The 20,580-nt window shown below is 36.0% G+C and overlaps 1 protein-coding gene across 2 annotated transcripts; it reads right to left on the bottom strand.

Annotated features, from left to right (window-relative positions):
• Positions 1 to 4,286: 4,286 nt before the first annotated feature.
• LOC114468799 (uncharacterized) lies at positions 4,287 to 19,129 on the bottom strand. 2 transcript variants are annotated; one of them, XM_028455885.1, is made up of 5 exons: positions 18,928 to 19,129; positions 18,437 to 18,546; positions 14,124 to 14,216; positions 12,455 to 12,628; positions 4,287 to 4,787 (listed from the first exon to the last, which is right to left on the bottom strand). In XM_028455885.1, exons 1-5 carry the CDS (start codon positions 19,070 to 19,072, stop codon positions 4,632 to 4,634), a joined length of 678 nt encoding a protein of 225 aa, XP_028311686.1. In that variant the 5' UTR covers positions 19,073 to 19,129; the 3' UTR covers positions 4,287 to 4,631. The 2 variants fall into 2 exon arrangements, with proteins under 2 accessions (XP_028311686.1, XP_028311688.1); XM_028455887.1 differs by having other exon boundaries at positions 12,455 to 12,625.
• Positions 19,130 to 20,580: the final 1,451 nt, after the last annotated feature.

The raw sequence follows: 20,580 nt of genomic DNA, 5'->3' as shown, positions 1-20,580 counted from the left end.
TTCTTCTTCATTTGTATTATTCCTTTATTTATTTCATTCAAGATTTATTTTTAGTTAAATTGCATTGTTTTGAATAGTTTATCAAGGGATTCTTAAAGGAGGTAAACTCAGACCCTGACACTGGTCTTGATTGGTATTTCAAAATAAAATATTGCAATTGGTTTAGGGTTAGAGTCATATTTTCCATGACCTATATGCTGAAGCAGTAACCAAGCCGGAAGTCAAGTAGCGGAATCGACGTTTTTTTCAAACCCTTTCTGATTGGTCGGTGAAAAGGTACTGGAACCCCCACTCAGGCAGTTTTGTAGCCCATCCGAAACACTCCGCCTCCTAACGAACCCATCCTGGTGAGCGCTGCACTAACACTGTTGCTCTTCGCTGTCATCATGGTTTTGAATTCATTATATTTGTTCAAGATCATAAGCTGTTCCTCTATTATAAAAACAAAGTCACTCCGCCAGGTTTCTGCATTGTAGTGATTGGTCAAACACTGCAATCTCCACCCCTTTTATTGTGGGAGCACGCAGAGGCAGTCTGAAAACACTTGGCTTAAATTAGCATGTTGTTATCGACCTTCGTAGGACAGCTTCTGTCTGTCAGGGAATGTTTGGTTAGGTGAAGCCTGCTAACGGAGATAAATCCAGGATATAATTGTCTAGATTTGTAGTACATCCCTTTAGGGTCACCAGAAAAGTCTAATTATTGGTCAAATAAATAAATAACTAATTAAAATCTTTTAATTATTATTGTCATTATTATTAATGATTTCCATATTGGCCTACAAGGAGCGGGAAACAAACAGAAAACCTATACAGATAATCAACCAAATAAAAGTTGTTATTGTTGTTTAAATTATCAAACACAAGACAAAAAGAGAATGAAACATTCACTGTCATTCAAGATTAAGTAACCACAATTTGTGGGGGACCCTATATGTGAGAGGCTGTTTGGGGGGCCCCAAGTTGGCACAACTATATGGACTATAGCAGTTTTTTTCAACCTTGGGGTAGGGACCCCATGTGGGTTCACCTGGAGTTTAAAGAGGGTCACCTGAAATTGCTGAAAAATGTAAATAGATTTTTGAAATGTTTTAATTCTTCTGCTTCTTTTTTTAATTAAATCAACACAATCTTAAACAACTGTATTCTATACTTTCACTTTCTCAAATATAAATCAAGTGAAAATAAAATGCAGTATAAAAAAAAAAATATCTGAGCTGGAGCAATTTTCCACTAATCCTTGCTACTAGGTATGTGCAACATTGAAACAAATGTGATCAAAACCCAATTCTGGAAAAAGAAAATGTTTTAGGGGTCGTCAGAAGTTTTTGATATGGAAATGGGGTCACGATGCAAAAAAGGTTGGAAACCACTGCTTTAAACTATTGCTGCAGTATCTTTCACAAAGACATGAGAAGCTGAATCTGGAAACCTCATAAGTGGAAAAGGGCCTCAATGGATTGGACATGTTTGTCCAGCGAGCATATGGGCAACTTTTATCACAGCAAGGCCACAAAAATGTTTATTGTATCTGATCCATGGACCACATTACCACACAATGGCCAATCTGAGCATCAAAACAGGAAATAACAAAGTATCCGTCATTTTGTGTTTTTTTGGAGTCATTCTTGTGCATTTTTGTTTTTTTTCAGTTATTCTGTTTTATTGTCCCTTTACAATATTTCTGTCTTTTGTAGTCATTTTTGTGTATTTGTTGTTCTTTTGCGTTTAGTGTATATTTCAGTCATTTTGTGTGTTTTTGTTTTTTCATCATATATTTCTCTCTTATTTTGTAAGTTCATGTTCTCGTGTTGTGTATTCTTGGCTTCAAGTTGTGCCTTTTCTTTGGGGGCCACCCAAAATTAGGCTGAGGGCCAAATGTTGCCCCCTGGCCTCCAGTTTGCCCACGTCTGCTCTATTGGATTGTGATCCACTTTCATTATTTTTTAAACATACGAAAACAGTGGTTCCCAAACTTTTCACAGTCCTGTACCCCTTCATACATTTAACCTGAGGCCATCCCCCCACCGCTGCACACTTAAAAAACATAATGATGTAATGTAGTGTTTTTCAACCTTAGGGTTGTGACGGTCTTGAGGTCCCCAGAAATGTCCAGCAATTTATTTTTTTAATTCTAATTTTTTTTTTTTTCAAATTATAACACCACACACAAAACAATCTTAAGTAACTGTGTTCTATATTTTCACTTTCTTGAATATAAATCTAGTTCAAATAAAATGCCATATAAAAATACCTGAGATGGTGCGTCTTGTCACTTTGTGCACTAATCCTGGAAACAACAAAACATCAAATACTCATTTTAGAAAGAGAAAAAGTCTCTGGAGACACCGAAAATGTGTGATATTAAAATGAGGTCACGACCTAAAAAAGGTTGAGAACCACTGATGTAATGTCACATACAATGTAACCCTATATATAAAACGTGTCTCTGAATTTTACCTATTCTGTTTAGGAATCATATATAATAATAATAATAATAATAATAATAATAATAATAATAATAATAATAATAATAATAATAATAATAATAATAATAATAATAATAATAATAATAATAATAATAATAAAAAGAACAATAATCTGTAAGTAATGTAAATCAGTAAAGCAAAGTAGCTCTAGTCATATTTGACCTTTTTTGATTAAATTGTTTCTCTGTCACCATGGTTACTCTTACATTGGCTAATGTGTAATTTGCGGCAATGCATGGAGGCTCCTGACTATGCTGGTCGGTTTATAATATAGTTTCCAGTTTTTATTTTTCATTCATGTACCCCCTATGACAATTTGCGTACCCCTGGGGGTACCCGTACCCCACTTTGAAAATCTAGGATATAGGGTATACTGTATGGATTATTGCATTTGCATCAACCTGGAATTTTGGTGTTGTTTTTAGAAAGGAAGAGATTAAGTCTTATAATGAATACAAGATCAGCAATTGATTAGAATTGTTATACAAATGTAAAAAAAATAAATGTTTTTAACTAAGGAACCTATGGAAGCCCGTTTCCGCCACAAAAAAATAAAACATTTAAATAAAAATAAAAAAATTACCAAGGAAAGTCATAATTATGAGAAAGAAAGTCATAATTATGAGAAAGAAAGTCATAATTATGAGTTAGTAAAGTCATAAACTCACCACATGAGCTGCTGTAAATATGTTAAAGTATCTCATAATTATGACCTTTTTAACTCATAATTATGACTTTTTTAACTCACAATTATGACTTTGTTTCTCAGAATTATGACTTTCTAACTCATAACTATGACTTTTCGTGGTGATTTATTTTTTTTAATTTTTTTTAGTGGCGGAAACAGGCTTTTTATAGTAACCATATTAACTTCTACTTTAGGAACATTGTCTTTCTTTGAGCTCTATATTCAAGCAGGGTTTGACTTGGATATTTTAAATGTCCAGCTGCTTCAACATACCATAAATCTGACAAAGTTGCCAATTAAACAGAGAGCTCAAATTTTCTCTTTTTAACGTTGCTCAAAACACAACACACCGACTTGCCTTCTTCTCAAAATGCATTTTTTTCAGCTAAGAAATGTATTTAAAAGAAACATATGATACATCAAAACATAATACATGTTTATTGCTCTCTAAAGTAGTGCATTTGCCGACAAAAACCCATTATTACCACTCTATGATGAGGACATGTGTGGGCGGGCCTAAAGTATTCCAGCTCTATATACAATAAACTCCATAGCACTGTGTTCTCTGATTATTATGACCAGTATCATGTTCCTCAGTAGTTTATTCAGATACTTTGTGTAGAATTTAAGCTGAATCAGGCACTAAATTCTGAATTTGATATATATATATATTATATGAATCAGATTTTCTTTACCTTTACATACAAAAGTAAGTTCAAAAGGACCAAAACAGAATCCCAAATGGGCACCTGCCTCTATTTCCCCTCTTCTTAAAATAAAGTTTTAAATGTACTACTGACATTGATTGTATCACACTAGAGCTGCACCGTTTCTTTTTTTTTTTAAGCATTTATGACATTGGATATCCCAGAGATATAACATTTTAATAAATACAGTACAAGAAAACACAAACAAATATGACAGGAAAGTTACTAAAAATAAGAAATAATAACACACAAATACTGTAGGTTCAAATGTAAATAAAAAGCTCTTTTTTTAAAAAATTCAATAGCACCTTTTTCCTTCTCTCTCTCTCAGGCTACAGCAGCTACAGTAATGAAATAGTCAACCAATAAATGAAAAAAAACAGTAAAACACCTTTGTAAAAAAAAGAAATTCAAATAGAAACCACATCAATGTAATCATAAAGTGGTTCCCTTTTTGGTGTGTTTGTGCCCCTCTCACTCACTGTAAGATGTACCAGCCACCTTAGCCTATCACTGCTCAGGGTTCCCTCTTTGAAACGCAACCACAGTCAATCACACTTATATACTTTTGCATATATAACCTCCAAATGCATCTCACGTGTGCAGGGTATTCCAAAACAGTCGTGAGGTATCTGATTAGTTGATACACATGTTGATTATCCAGGCATGGGTGGATTTTGGAAACATCATCTGCTTGATAAAGTCATGTTTCCTTCACATTAGTCAAGGAGCTTGAGGTTCATGAGAGTCACACAGGTACAACAGCACTGTTGGTGTCAGATCTGCCTGGGTGGGCGGAGTCTGTGCTGGTGAAGAAAGGAGAAGCGATATCCAAGCTAGGGGAGAGTATATGGTACTGGAGGTCCACAGACTGACGGATGCTCTCTTCATATGTGGGAGGAGGCTGGAAAAAGAAGGGTAACACTTTATATTAAGGTGCTTGTAGAACTGGGCAATTTTGCCTAAAAAAATAAATCTCTCATTTTTTAAAGAAAAATTTGAGTTTCGATTCGATTTTTGATTTTTTTTCTGCAGACATCAGATGTATTGTCAAAATTGCCACTTCATTGCTGTGATTGTCCTCAAGAGTTAAAATGCATAAAACGATTCCAAAATAAAGTAAATGAGGCTCCTTCAGACTCATTCAACAATTTCAAGCTTTAACCCAGATTTAAGCAACAGTGCAACAGCGCCTTCACAGTAGCTTAAATTTTCTGATTAAGAAATCAAATTAATACATATTTTATAACATAATGTAATGTAACATAACATAACATAACATAACATAACATAACATAACATAACATAACATAACATAACATAACATAACATAACATAACATAACATAACATGTAAAAAAATAATAAACTCTTCTCTTAGCATCTCAGCATAGTGTGGATAAAACATTAAACATGCTTGTGGCACACATATAGCCTACTCAAAGGGTAAACACATGTAAACAAAGAGGGGGCTGGCTCACATTGTGCTACGGTAACCTACAAGGACGGAACGTGAAAAAGTCTGAAAAAACTGTGGTGGTGAAAAAAAAAGAAAATCATTATTATTATGAATTTTTTTTTTTAATAAACTCGAATTTGCAAAATAAAAATAGTTTTTATCTACAAATTTGATAATCAATTAAATCGATTTTTATTTTGCCCAACCCTAGGTACTTGTAATAAGCCTTAATAAGCAGTAATACATCTCTTAATAAGGCCTAATCAATTCTTATTAACACTGGAATCAGAATAGTTTTATTTTCTTGGTAGAGTTTGAACAATACAAAGAATGTGACTTGATGGATGGTGTGAAAAAACAAAACAAACCCAAAACAGTATAATAATAATAATGATAATAATAATACATAATAATAGGGTTATTTACGTGTCGGGTCAATAAAGAGCTTCATTAATATATTTAGTAATGTTATTAACACATTGAAGCTACTTGTAATAATTATATGTTAATGAGCTTCTTAAATGGATCCATCCACCCATCCATTTTCTGAACCGATCCTCCACTGTTTGGCCCAAAATCTTTTAAATGTACTTATTAGAATATCTATGCCTAACAAACAATTCATTATTATGCATATCAATTTAATTGCTTTTTAAAAATGCGACTACTTCACAATTTTAGAGCCTCCATCTTGAAATCACATGATTGATGATGTCACATGGCCCCACTTCCTGTAAACATCCCATTGTTTTCTGTTGGAGTGAAGCATTCACTCTGCTTTTTAGATCCTTCAGCAGCTTTTTCAGTCAAAATGACAACTTGTGCTGCTTGTGGTTGCTTTAAATCATCAGTAAAAGTTAAAGATGCCGATGTAAACCTCTTTTGGTTAACGAAAGAGGATTAAAAACACGTGTGACCCGAGAAAAATTGGTGGCATTTTGACTGAAAAAGCTGCAAAATGATTAAAATGCTTATTAACATTAATAAGTGTCAATACAAACATTTCATAAATACAGTATATTTTAATATTGTTATTGAAACAATAAATATATATTTAAAAGTCTCTTAGTAAAACATTATTGATAAATAATACTTGGGTAATAGATAGTAATGCTAATAAAGCCTTTTATTATGCACTTATTAACAATTAACAATGCTGCGCTGCAGCTACTGGATCTGAAGTAGGAACAAGGCTTTATTTTTTATTTTCCAGGAAAGCAACATACAGAGAAGGCCTTCCTCCTTTATTTGCTGCTGCATTTATATTGCATAAAGGGCTATGGGCAACATATCAAAATTCAAGATATATTGAGTTTTCTATTTTATATATATATATATTTATTTTATTTTATTTTTTTTTCACTTGTTTTTATTTATACAATCACACAGTCCAAATAATGTCATACAAGTATTTACTATTATTCATATAATAGTAAATACTTGTATTTACAATTTTACAATTTTTCCATATTTCTGAGATATATATGTATTACAGCTTATTTTGTATTAAAATAGTCATTTTAGGAGTCGCTACTTTCGTTACTTCTCAGAACTGAATGAAAAGCACAGTTAGATGGATTTCTAATTGCATCCTAACCCAGACCTTCCCCTAAACAAGCCACACAACAGAAAGCCAATGTGCCTGTGTGACACATTTATTATTGTGGCATTTTTCATCAGCAAATTTAACCCAGAATTGTATTTTCTGGTATAGACTTTATTGAGTTAAGAAGAAAAATTATCGAGATTTATATCATATATCGCTATTTCGAGAAAAAAAAAATATTTAGATATGAGATTTGGTCCATATCACCCAGCCTTAAGTCCTATGATAAATTAAAATAATATTAATACAAAATCACTGTTAATATGTAGCAACTGTTTGTCTCGTACACTCAGCCACAGTTGACAGAATTGTTGCCCAAAGACACAACAGTTTTGATGAAACTCGCTCCAGTTTGCAGAAGATCCACTATTTTCCCTCCACTGCTGACACCTCTGGAGAACTGTGTAATTTAACCTGACACCTTTATAAAAAAACATTGTAGTGTCTTCAGCAATTCATGCCTTACCAACAATGTTACAGTTTGAGTATTTTTTTCTTCCTGAGAACATTTTGAAGGATACTGAGTGCTGCAGACCAGGAGAATCCCAAAAGGTTTGCAGTTTTTAGTTGCTAACGCATCAACATTAAGAGCACACTGCTTACTCACTGCCTGATTTATTCCACTTACTATCAAATGCTGTGATAAAATGATAATCAATGTTATTCATTGACCTATCAGTGACCATAGCGGTGCAGCTATCGGTGCATTAAAGCACTTTCTGCATCTCCCGTTGATAAGACCAATTTATCTCAATCTGCCAGCAACAAATAACACACGTTTGTCTTTCTCATGATAAAATGCAGCTGAGTATTAAAACAGTCTGAAAAACATCATTGTGCTGATTTGATTTTAAGAATTATTTCAAAGTCGTTTAATCAGCAGAAATCTTTTTTTCTTCTTTTATTATTAATATGCTTTACATCAAAATAGCGTTTTAACTTCCAGCATTGACCTTAAAAACTTCATATGCAAATTTAATTTGTTTAACTTGTAATTTGTGAATACTTGGGCTGTGTTTGAAATGTCATACTATCAAACTACTCATACTATGTCTGAAGTATTATCTGGAGACCCCATGTAATAGATAAATGACCCGCCAACGTCTGCTTTTTACGGACATCACCCGGATATGATGTCAACGCGCTGCGTATTGCGTAACATTCGATCACATTGTTTTCAACATGGTGGACACATAGAAGAAAAGTAGGCACTGGACGCAAAAAGAAACCTTAAAATTAATTAAAAATAGGGCGTTAGTCACTTTCTCACTTTCAAAGGTGGAGAATTAAAGCTGCAACTGTAACTTCTTTTTTAATCATTTGGTCAAAAATATATAATTATCTTTGAGCATTATGTAATCCACTGTGTTCTGAGTGGATCGTGAATCTCATCTCCTTCTCCTGGCCCTGTAAATGAAGTTTATAAATCCAGAAGAGACTCCTGGAATCTGGATGTCACCCAACCAGTAATCTTTGAGATGTTTTGGGCGTTACAATTGGCCGCTTGACTGAAGTCAGGCGCGTTCATGGATCATCGGAAGTAAAAGTGTAACGACGGACATCCAAGCAGGAGTGTCCATCGCGGTGTTAAACACAACAGTTACACAGCAAATCAAGCGGAAGGTGGAGAAGCAACAGAATAAAGTCACAAACACTGAGGAGGAATGGTCCGCTTTCGGACCCTCTGCCACACAAATACACTGGTGGAGAGCCGAGAACAGACGGGATAAATCGTGTGTAAACCTAGAAGCTTATTCAAGGTGAGATTATTTTACAGTCTGAATGCGGCTGCCGCTCAGAGCAGCTGGGATCAGTGCATCCAGGACAGTAACTACAGTGTAATATGTGCATTCACGTCAGAGTCTCTAAAACACCAGAAAAATCTCTACTAGCACAAGATAACGTCCTTGCATTTGTGTCACTAGTCTCTAAGGAAAAAAAAGTTGCTAAGAGCATTCACAAAATATACTATAAATTCGGTTTTAGTTTCAAAACGGAGCAGAGAGAGGATTCTACAAACTGCAGCTTTAACTGAGATATGTAGTCTCAGTGTGCTTCAGGTTTTTGCCAATGTTGGTTCCAATTGCATCTTGGGAAACTTGGATGTATACTTCAGTGGGAACATTATCCTAATCATACTTATAGTACATAGTAGACAATACATACTCGTTGAGTTTGTAGTCCACTATAGACTTTCAGGACTTTAAAGGCCAATGACCTTTCAGATCACATGTGGTGGTCACACTCCACCACCTAATGTCTCCTGACTTTCTGAATTGCTCCTCCACCCAGAAGCAATGTAAAACAATTTCAACAACATTGTTCTCTGTGTGACATCAAGTTTTACAGCTCCATGCCTTGGGCTCTAGTGCCAGCAAAATTAAATGGCCCATCATCTATTCTGCACCCTGTTAACAGCACAAAAGGGACAAAGAGATGCCATTCAGTGTGACTGTGATCATGTGGGTGCTCCGTCATTATTGTTAAAGCCGTCACGCACGGGAATATTTAATTAAGTCAAAAGGAGGAAAGGTCAAGAGGGAAAAACGCTAGAAGGCAGGATCACAGAGCGTCACTCTTGGCCACTGTTTTTACTTGGGATACAGGCCTTAATTATGTCTGATGTTCCATTTTCTCATTACCTTGAAAGTTTGAAGAAGCTCCTTTTACAGTTTATGAATCTCTTCTCAGAGCCTGAAGTGTCACATTGTCAACTCACTTGCTTGCTTGTATCAAATGCTCCTTCACAGTCCAGACTTAAACAATGGTCTTCTTTAAAAGCGAACTGCGAGCTGCATTGGGTGACGACCTGGCTAAGATAAAAACTGACTTACAATCAGTGAAAATGCAACTTGAAAATGATAAAGCTGCTACGCATGCCGAGCTAGCCACACTCAAAGGTACTATGGTAAATATGGAGCTGTCACTCTCTGGCTGCACGGATGATGTTGTTGAGTTGAACACCGAGCTAGCGAGTTTAGCAGCCCAGGTTTCCAGGCTGGAGAGTAGGTGCGAGGACCTAGAGTCTAGGTCACGTCGGAATAATATCAGGCTCAAGGGCATCGCGGAGGAAGTGGTTGCAGATACCACCACCATCGCTGTTGGATCAGGAGCTCATGTGAAGCTCATGTGAAGATTTTGGCTAAAACTATCGCCACTCGCTTAGAGAATGTCTTGCCCAATATTATCTCTGAGGAGCAAACAGGATATATTAAGGGACGCCATATATTTTTTAATGCCCGCACTCTTTTTGATATAATTTATTCCAGTCACTCAGACAGTTTACCTGAGATTGTAGTCTCATTGGACGCTGACAAGGCGTTTGATAGGGTTGAGTGGGGATACCTGTTTGCAGTACTGGAGAAATTTGGCTTTGAACATAAATTTATTCGTTGGGTTAGACTATTATATACTTCACCACAAGCCAGTGTTCATACAAACGATGTGCACTCTGACTATTTTGCTCTGGAACGCGAGACACGCCAGGGCTGTCCTCTATCTCCATCGCTCTTTGCGTTGGCGATCGAACCATTGGTCATCTCATTAAGGTCCTCCACTTCACGAAGAGGTGTTATTCGCAATGGTGTTGAATACCGTTTATCTTTGTACGCTGACGATTTGTTGATGTATGTAACGGATCCTGTATCCTGTCTTCCAGGTGTCTTTTCCGTTTTGGATAAGTTTAGCTCATTTTTGGGATACAAGCTAAGTCTCAATAAAAGTGAATGTTTTCCCATTAATGCAGCTGGTTCACTACTCCAACAAGCTGACTTGCCTTTTAAGATCACTCTCTCTGGTTTCAAGTATCTTGGGATTCATGTGACTTGTACTTTTTCTGATCTTTTTTCGGCTAATTTTACTTCACTTATAGCCCAAGTATAGTCTGATTTTCAGAAATGGAATAATCTGCCTCTTTCCTTGATTGGAAGGATTAATGTTATTAAAATGAACGTCCTACCAAAATGTATCTATCTGTTCCAATCAATCCCTTTATTTTTACCTAAACATTTCTTTGACACTTTGAATAAAATGTTTGGTTCTTTTATTTGGGGTTCGGGGTCCCCGAGGGTCCGGAGATCATTATTGTAGAGATGCAAGTTTGGTGGTGGACTTGCCCTACCAAACTTTGAATTTTAATATTGGGCAACACATATTGATAAAATACATTTTTGGATTGATTGTCCTCATTTAATTTGGTGCAAACTGAAAAATCAACCTTGTTCTAATGCATCTTCTCTGCCTGCTCTTATATATTCATCTCTCCCAATCAGGGTCTCAAAGTACATTAAAAGCCCTGCTGTGCTTAATACCTTAAAGATTTGGTTTCAGTTCAGGAAATATTTCAAAATTCTTGTGGCATCTCCTCTGGGTCTATTGTGTAGTAATCACCTGTTTTTCCCCTCACATATGGATTCCGCTTTTTCAACATGGCGTAACAAAGGTATACATTGTTTCCTTTATTTGTATACAGATAGTACTTTCAATAGTTTTACCAATTTGCCAATCACTATATGATTTGCCCGCAAACCATATGTTTAGGTACTTCCAAGTCAGACATTTTATTTCTAGATCTTTTCCTGCCTTTCCCGCTGTACTCCCTCATCAGTTATGGAAAGATTTACTCACATTTAAGATGCCAAGCAGAGGGGTTATCTCAGTAATGTATAGTTGCATACTGAACCTCGGAGATCACTCCAACTCTAAAACAAGGGCTGCATGGAAGGAGGAGATGGGTCTTCAAATTGATGAAGATTGGTGGGATGGGGTGGTGAGTAGGTCAGGCACGGTCTCATCTTGTGCACGACTGGCACTTATCCAGTTTAAGGTGATACACAGGGTTCATTTTTCCAAATTAAGGTTGTCTAAAGGTAGAGGACAAATGTGACCGTTGCTCAAATTCACAGTGTCGTTTGAGTCACATGTTTTTCCTTTGTTCTCGCCTGTATAACTATTGGTCAAGTTATTTTCATATAATGTCCACCGTAATGGGAATTGATTTACAACCCTGCCCATTTATTGATATCTTTGGCACTTCTGTTAAGCCAACACAACTAAATTTGGCCCAAAAATAAATTCTAAATTTTACCTCTTTGATTGCCAAACGCCGCCTCCTCCTTCAGTGGAAATCCCCTAACCCTCCCTCTGTATCACAGTGGATTACAGATATCATGTTCTTCCTTAAACTTGAGAAGATTAAATACACGATGAGAGGGTGTACTGATGAGTTTTTTTGTAAATGGCAATATTTTATTTCATACTTCAAGTAGTTGCAAGTCCTGCCAGACTGAGTGCTGTTTTGTCAAGCATAGTTTGTGTGATCTTCATTTGAGCCAGGGTGGGATGGGTGAAGGATGGTGGGTTTCTTTGTTTTTTTGTTGTTGTTTTTCTTTTCTTGTTTTTGTGTTTTGTATGCATTTAAAAAAAAATAAAAATAAATGGAAAACTGTAATGCATGACTGTCAGTTGCCAATTGATATATTTTCCAAGAATTAAAACAATGGTCCTACCTCATTCTCAATGGTGCCATTGAGGCCAAAACGGTTGGCGATCATCATGTGAATCTGCCTCTGGCGGTCCTTCTTTCGGACACTTTCATAGGAGGGGAGCCGTGGCAGCAGGGCATCCAGGGTGGGTAGACTATAGCTGGAGGGCAGGCCTACGTAGAACAGCTGACCAGCCTGCTGAGCCAAAGAGCACATGTTGTAGATATGGTGTGTTCCATGTTAGCCGATACTGTCAAACACTAAATTTCTGATTTCCAATATTAAGCAAGAATCCCTCACTCATAACATATAGATAGATAGATAGATAGATAGATAGATAGATAGATAGATAGATAGATAGATAGATAGACAAAACAGACAGACAGACAGACAGACAGACAGACAGACAGACAGATAGATAGATAGATAGATAGATAGATAGATAGATAGATAGATAGATAGATAGATAGATAGATAGATAGATAGATAGATAGATAGATAGATAGATAGATAGATAGATAGGTAGATAGATAGATAGATAGATAGATAGATAGACAGATAGATTTTTTGTTTTATTCTCAGGTCATAGATACAAACAATAGTTAGTTGCTCAAAGTAAATAAGATGCAGTTCCACGCTTAGCTAGACTGAATGATGACTGCTCCAGATGGAACCTTCTCTGTGGCTGTGTTAAAAATGTCATACTAACGTACTACTCATACCAAGTCTGAAGTCAAAATGAGTATGTAGAGCGTTCACATTAGATAGTATGAAAGGATTGAGTATGCGAGAAATACCCAGCTGTATACTATATCAGGACATTTTTGAAGTATGCACAGTGGGCACATTAATCATACTTTTACGCCCCATGATGCATTGTGAGCGGAATGTAAAACTGTCCTGGGACCGGTGTAACGTACTGAGTTTACCTCCGGACTGAGATTATAACCCTAACCCTAACATAGTGTTGTAGATAGATAGATAGATAGATAGATAGATAGATAGATAGATAAATAGATAGATAGATAGATAGATAGATAGATAGATAGATAGATAGATAGATAGATAGATATTATCAGACAATAATATCTTAAGGTTTCATTGATTCCGATGACTGTTTTTTCAGGAAATTGACTTTGATCTCCTGACATGTTTCGACTGTCAACTGCCAGTCTTCTTCAGAAGCGTCTGCTGATCACTTTGATGTGTCCTTGACTTTTGCATAGTAATTCCAGCAAGTTCTTTTTGAATAATATGTTATGGTCTAATTTATTGTAAGTTGTATTGGCAGCTGACACTCTAAACATGTCAGGAGATAAAAATAAAAAAAGATTGTCCAAATATATAAAACCTTAGAATATTATTCAAAAAGAAGACAAAATGAACTTGCTGGCCAATAATACTGCTCATCTCTCTTTCGTAGTACTTTTATTTACTTTAAAAGTATCCTTAGCTAAACAATGCATCTACAACAATAAATAAAATAATAAAATAAACAGATCAATAAAAAATAAATAGTTGGATTCATTTATCAAATCCTCTGAAATGTTCACTTTTGGTGGAAGATTACATATTTAGGATTGTATGTTTGAAGTTATCTTGAACTTTTACATCAGAGGTTACACAGAGAAGAGAATGTATCTGTAGTCGGCTTTGCGAGCGGATTGGTGGATGTAATGCTGGGATCCCTTACCTCAGCATTCCTGTCATCAACCCTCTGAGTCTGCTCCACACAAGGTGATCCCACCAGCGTCTGCCTGCTGCTGTAGAACTGCAGAGGAGCGCCCTGCAAAACAGTGACCCACTGACAATAATACACAGAACAATATACAAATGTTACCAGCAGAGGTGTAAGAATACTGAAATATCTTTATTCAAGCAGAAGCACTTTAACTTCATCAAAATTGTACTCAAGTGCAAGTAAGTCATACACAAAATACTCAAGTACAAGTAAAAAGTAGCTGAATTAAATAGTACTCAAAGTAAAAGTTACTAGTTACTTTCACCCCCCATGTTTATTTTTGGTCATAAATCTTGCCACGGTTCCCTTGCATACAGTAAACATCTCATGTATAAACTTAAAAAGGAAGAGATTAAATCTTGCACAATTGGAACTTCATTTATTTTCCACAAAGGCATCTGTATAAAATAAAAGGTTTATCAAAATGGGCAATGCTTTTTTACATAAAATAACACCAATGAATTCTATTCAAAATTTTAAAAAAAAAATTGTTGTTTTGGCGCGATGCATTACGTTTAATTTGGTTGATCGTCTATGATGTGATGCATTTGATTGTTGTCTGGTCATTCTGTCTTTTCTATTCTGTCTGGAATGTTTGCATTTACTGAAGAAAATACAAATGAGGATGCAGCTGCTGCTGCTGCTGCTGCATGAGGGAATGCAAGATAGAGAAAAGTTGAAGATGAACCCGCGCTCGTTTAGCACAGACTTTCGAAAACGGTCGATTTCGCATGTGTTCGAAACCCAACATTTTGATAGAGGTCACCTTCCGACATCAATCCACCAAATTTGAATGAAATCAACCTGTCTCCATGGAGACAATGGTCGAATCAACGGAAATGATGTCAGAATTCCAAGATGTGGATGGTAAAATGTATAGGATATAAATATTTCTGTATATTTTCTTTTGGTTGCCAGAACATCACCAGAATATAATCAGCTGTTCCTTGTCCCATTATCAATATTTCACCAAAATTTGTTCAGAACTTTTCAAGTTATCATGTACACAAACAGACAAACACACAAACACAAACAGACTGAATAACGTACGTTTGAAAACCGTTTTCGTTTTCAAAAGTAATAATTATCTTTGAAAAGATGAATGATTGAAATCGGTTGAAGAATGGCTGAACAGCTGAAGTTCAAAGGTGAAGGGAAAAAGAGTTTCCCTATTATTATAATGGTACACTTTAAAAACAAAAACAAAAAAAAAAATTAACAAATCACAAAAGTACTAACACCCCTGTGCCAAATTTTTGACACGTTTAAAATCTTAATGGTCAAAATCGCTGAAGGAGGTGAAAACACGCAGAAATCTGATTATCAAATTACTGATTTGCTTTTTTTAAAAAAAGTACAAAAACTCATAAAAGCAACTCAACTACAGTCACGTGAGTATTTGTAATCCATTACTTTCCCCTCTGGTTGCCAGTTTGTGATCATTTATCAGTCTATAATTTATGATTTTAAATGTCTATGTGCTGCTTTTTTATTTTAAACTAATCAGCCCAATAAACCTGTCGCCATCCTTGTTTGATCAGTGCAGGCACAAGTTGGTTAAGCAAGACCATAAATTATCTAATCAATAGGACCACCATCCCCCCTGATGTCAGTGCCCCCTCCCACTCTCAGTAAAACAAGAGCTGTCTGTGTTTCACTGTATGAGGTGCAGAAATCCTAAAAAAAAAGGAAAAGTAGGTAATTACCTCAGTTCTAAATGAGTCTCCTTTGTGTGGAGAATAATGTGATGTCCTACTGTGTCATCTAAGTCCCTGGGCAACAAACCGTGTGGTCTTTTCAGAGCCTGTGCGTTCCTCTTGTAGCAGCAGCAGGTAGCTTTTAACGAGAACACTCCAATACACGTCAGGGCCTTGTACATGTCATAAAACATAGTCAATTTACTGCTTGACTTAAGTTTTAATCCACCTTCAGAATGAGAGATATTGGGGAAAGCTGCTGCTTTTGTTAAAGAGATTTATTTTAACGTAGTGGAATATAAACATCGAGGTCGGTGTGCCTTTTAAAATCTGTGTCACAATGAAATATACACACACTTTTTGATTACAACGATGTGGTTTCTATTTTTTTTTTTTTTTACAGGGGTGTTTTACTGTCTTTTTTTTCTTTTTTTTCCTCTCATTTATTGGATGACTATTTTATTCATGGAGCTGCTGTAGCCTGAGAGAGAGAAGGAAAAAGGTGCTATTGAATTTTTTTTATTTTTTTTTTTTTAAACAGCTTTTTATTCACATTTGAACCTACAGTATTTGTGTGTTATTATTTCTTTTTTTTAGTAACTTTCCTGTCATATTTGTTTGTGTTTTCTTCTAATGTAATAAATGCTTTAAAAAAAAAAGAAGGACTGATGCAACTAGTGTGATACAATCAATGCCATTAGTGCACTTAAAGCTTTAGGGGAAATAGAGGCAGTTCCCCGATTGGGCCTCTGTTTTGGTCCTTTTGAACTTACTTTTGTATGTAAAGGTAAAGAAAATCTCATTATATATATATATATATATAGTGATTATGTCGTCCCCAACCCAATTCAAACAATGACATCACTCTCTCACAGAATGATGCACTCTGACGACCTTTGCCATAACCCTCACAACATGCCAGAGGCGGCGAGAGAGACGGTGGCAAAAAGGTGATGTCAGAGGTCACTTTCCCCTCCCTGGTTAGTACTTTTAATGGTGCCTACAAAAAGAACGTCTTTAGGAAGACCAAGAAGAAAAGGAGGGGTTGTGCTTTTGTCATCCACCAGTGATTCAGTCAGTGTGAAAAAGCACAACCGTGTAAAATCAGTGGTGAAGACGGGGGAGGATCCCGGCGGCAGAGTGCCTTTTTTTCCTCCGATACAACCTAAAGGAGATCCATTGTCCCCCCCCCTTGTGTCCCCAACACCCACCCTGGGGTCCGTCCACTATTCACACAGCAGAATGAAGCAGAGGAAGGTATGTGGCTGTGAAGTTGGAGACATGAAACATCCAGTAGAAGCACAAAAAGGAGATTGTGCAGCTGTGTTTCTGAATTTCAAGTACAAGTGGGAGACGATAAGGAGAATTCCCTGTGCAGAAAAATAAATATACAATGAGTGTTTTTCTTGTCGTAAAGTTTTTTGGTCTGATGACAGGCATCTGTCTTTGTGTGCAGCGATTAAATTAGTTCTTTGAATGGGAAACCAAACCTGCTCCCATTAAGACCACAACTGCAATCCAAAGATAACACTTGTTTTCTCCCCCCTGGGGCTGGAGGTGAGATATGAGTCAGGAAGAGGAAGCTCGATGGAGAGGAAACCAGTAAAATGTCACTTCTTTTGGTTGTTTACATCCCTTTTCACCTTAACTGACTTCAGTGACTTTAGTTTTCAGCCAAATGATCATTCTTGATATCAACACTTAATAAAGCTTAGAATTTTCCATAAAATGTCAAATACACATGGGATTAATATGAGACACTATAGGCAGTTGGGCTGGGCGATATACAGTATATCTCAATATAGTTTTTTATTCTTGATATTTTCAATGCAAAAAAAAGGTCTCACCAGAAAGACAATTTAGGGTTAAATTTGCTCATGAAAAATGTCACACAGGCACATTTTGATTTATTAACGAACAGCTGCAAAATGTGCCACTTTTGGCTTTTTCTATAAGAGACAGCACGTGTGAGTGAGTTCTGTAGTGTGGCTTGTTTAGGGGAAGTTCTGGGTTAGGATGCACTCAGTAATCAATCTAACTGAGCTTTTAATGCTGTTCTGAGAAGTAGTGAAAGCAGTGACTCCTAAAACAAGTATGTTAACACAAATTAAGCTATAAAACAAAAATAAAACCTATATAGAAGAATTATTGTAATTTTCTATATTGCCAAATCTCGATATTTCTTGAATCTCGATATATTGCCAAGGTCTACTATAGGCAGACACAGGAAGTCGTGAGATAAGTTTGAACGGAGCATCAATATGCATGTTGTGCACTGATTCTGTCCACTTTCTTTAGAAATACTGTCACATACTATTTCTGAAGGAAAGATGATTTAGTAGGAAAATCAATTGCCTGGAAAAGATCTTGTCAAGTTTTTTTCAGTCCCTTTGCCAAATCCGTGCAAACTCCACCTGACACTTTCCCAATGGAGTCTTTGAGTCCTGTCCCACCAGACTAGTGGAACACCAAAAACTGCACTGTACAACCAAACAATCAGATCAAAAAAGAGCACTCAACACCAAAGCCACTCTCTTCCATTCTCTCTCTCTCTCTCTGATGACTTACCATATCAACATGTGGCCCCTGATAAGAGCGCAGCTTGCAGCACTGGAGATCCTTGCGGTAAATGACGGACAAAAGCACCACCATGATCACAATGAACGCCAGAGAAGAGACTGTTTGAAAGCAAAGAAGAAAAAGGTCTTACTCATCAACTTAGTCAGTGATTGTGTGTGTGTGTGTGTTTTTAATTCCACATGGGAACTTCTGGGACTCTATGTCAGTGTGACAATGTGAACTATTTGCTCATAGGTTTTCCCTCATGAGTATTTATTATTATTATTATTATTATTATTATTATTATTATTATTATTATTATTATTATTATTTAAAGTGAAGAATACACTGTGTTGTTTCCATCATGGAATAATCTAACCTTAATTTGGAGGTAATAGAGGTTAGGATGTCTCCAACAGTCTTAAAACTATATAAAACAGTTTTCTACGTTAAATTGGATCAAATGAATTTAAAGTCAAGTGAATCATGGCTTTACTTACAGGCGGCAGCGATCACTATAAATTGATCTGATGACAGTTGTGAAGAGGCACTGGTTGGACCTGCAGTTGTGGACATGTCTTCAGTGTAAACCCTTAGTGTTTCCTTTAGAAATCCTCCCGGACGCATCGACCAAAGGACTCTCATTTTATATAATATACTCCATCAGATGAAGAGACGGACATCAGCTCTGTCCCACCTCTACATTATGTGTCCGGGTGTTGATCGCAGGGCGGACAGTGCTTGTTTGAGTCCCGTTGGCGCTGACGCCCCCAGACCCGCCCCTCCTGTTATTACGCACAGGGTTTTGGTTTAGAGACGCACACACCCACATCACACCAAAGAATCCTCATGTTTCCTACATATTATAAAGGTTTCAGATCTATTTTGAAGGGCTGTTCATGGTCAGCATCTGTCGTTATTATTCAATAAAAACCACAACATTTCAATAAATAAAGTTTACTTCAATTAAAAATATATGGAAGGCCATTCACGACAGTAAAAAAAAACATATAGGAAAAGTAAAATAATCATTTAAATAATCATCTCTAAATCTATAATAATTAGATTTTTTAATTATTATTAATATTTTACTTTTTTTAATGGTGTTAAAGTCCTTCCATATTGAACACTTTTTTTGATTGAAAAGTTGTTGTTTTTTGAATGAAGTATTTTTTATATATTTATTTTTTATTAATTTTTTTTGCATTTGGGCTATATGGCCCTAATTAAGAAAACTATGAATTTTTTTAAATACATTTTTTTTCTTTGATTGAAATGTTTTTTTGTTTTTTTTATTCAATAATAAAGACACAAATATACTATGCTCATAACATGGCCCAAATACATAAAATATTTCATCAATTCAAAAAAATTAAAACGTTTCAATCAAAAAGTCAAATGCAATTATCTGGGTGTAATTGTTTTTTTTTTTGTTTTTTTTTAATTCATTTTAACACTTTTTTTCTTTGATTGAAGTAAATTCTTTTTTTTTTCAAATTTTTATTTAATAATCTACAAAAATCTACCACCATAAGCATCCTCATATCCTGGAGTACAGATGTGTAAGACGGGATGCCTGAGCTGGAGTCCTGTAACCCCGGAGATTGCACGGGGGTCCCGTCCTGAGAGGGTTTCACTCACACAAAGAGACAAACTGCAGCATTAGTATTCATGAATGCGACAATGGAAAAACATGACATTTTTATCCTTCAAATCACAGTATCTGTTGCTCATTAAACAGGAGGAGTGTCTGTGGAAAGTGTTATAAATCAAGGGTGTCACACTTGTTTCCTAAGGGAAAAATCCACCAAACCCATCCTAAAATAGTCGTATTGTAAAGTATATTTGTGTGAATGAATGATATAGCCTTTTCACACTCTGGAACTGCGCATGCAGGGGGGGTCATAGGTCAAGAGGGATATAAATGTAAACAAGCTCGTTCACTCTGTTGATATTTCCAACAGTGTTTGTAATTTTATTCTAGAGATCTTTAGTGTTTTAATAGTGGTTATATACATCTTTTCACGTGACGTCAGCAACACTTGCCGCCATTTCAAGAGGGGTGTGCTTTTGCTTGACAACCGCCATTGACCGCTGACAACATGGTGGAGATCTTGCTGGCAGATTTTTATCGTATAATGCCCAAATCCTGC

The sequence above is a fragment of the Gouania willdenowi genome, chromosome 8 (genome assembly GCF_900634775.1).
Source record: "Gouania willdenowi chromosome 8, fGouWil2.1, whole genome shotgun sequence".
Taxonomy (NCBI): Eukaryota; Metazoa; Chordata; class Actinopteri; order Blenniiformes; family Gobiesocidae; genus Gouania; species Gouania willdenowi.
Note: the sequence above shows the minus strand (reverse complement) of the source record. Positions and strands in the feature narration are given on the sequence as shown.

What these genes read in the sequence shown, in the direction of transcription:
- LOC114468799 (XM_028455885.1), bottom strand. Translation starts at nt 19,072, where the DNA reads ATGAGAGTCCTTTGGTCGATGCGTCCGGGAGGATTTCTAAAGGAAACA. An exon ending in AGGGGCCACATGTTGATATG is followed by an intron (nt 14,217 to 18,436) that starts GTAAGTCATCAG and finishes ACTGTTTTGCAG; the next exon opens with GGCGCTCCTCTGCAGTTCTA. An exon ending in ATGGCACCATTGAGAATGAG is followed by an intron (nt 4,788 to 12,454) that starts GTAGGACCATTG and finishes TTCTTTTTCCAG; the next exon opens with CCTCCTCCCACATATGAAGA.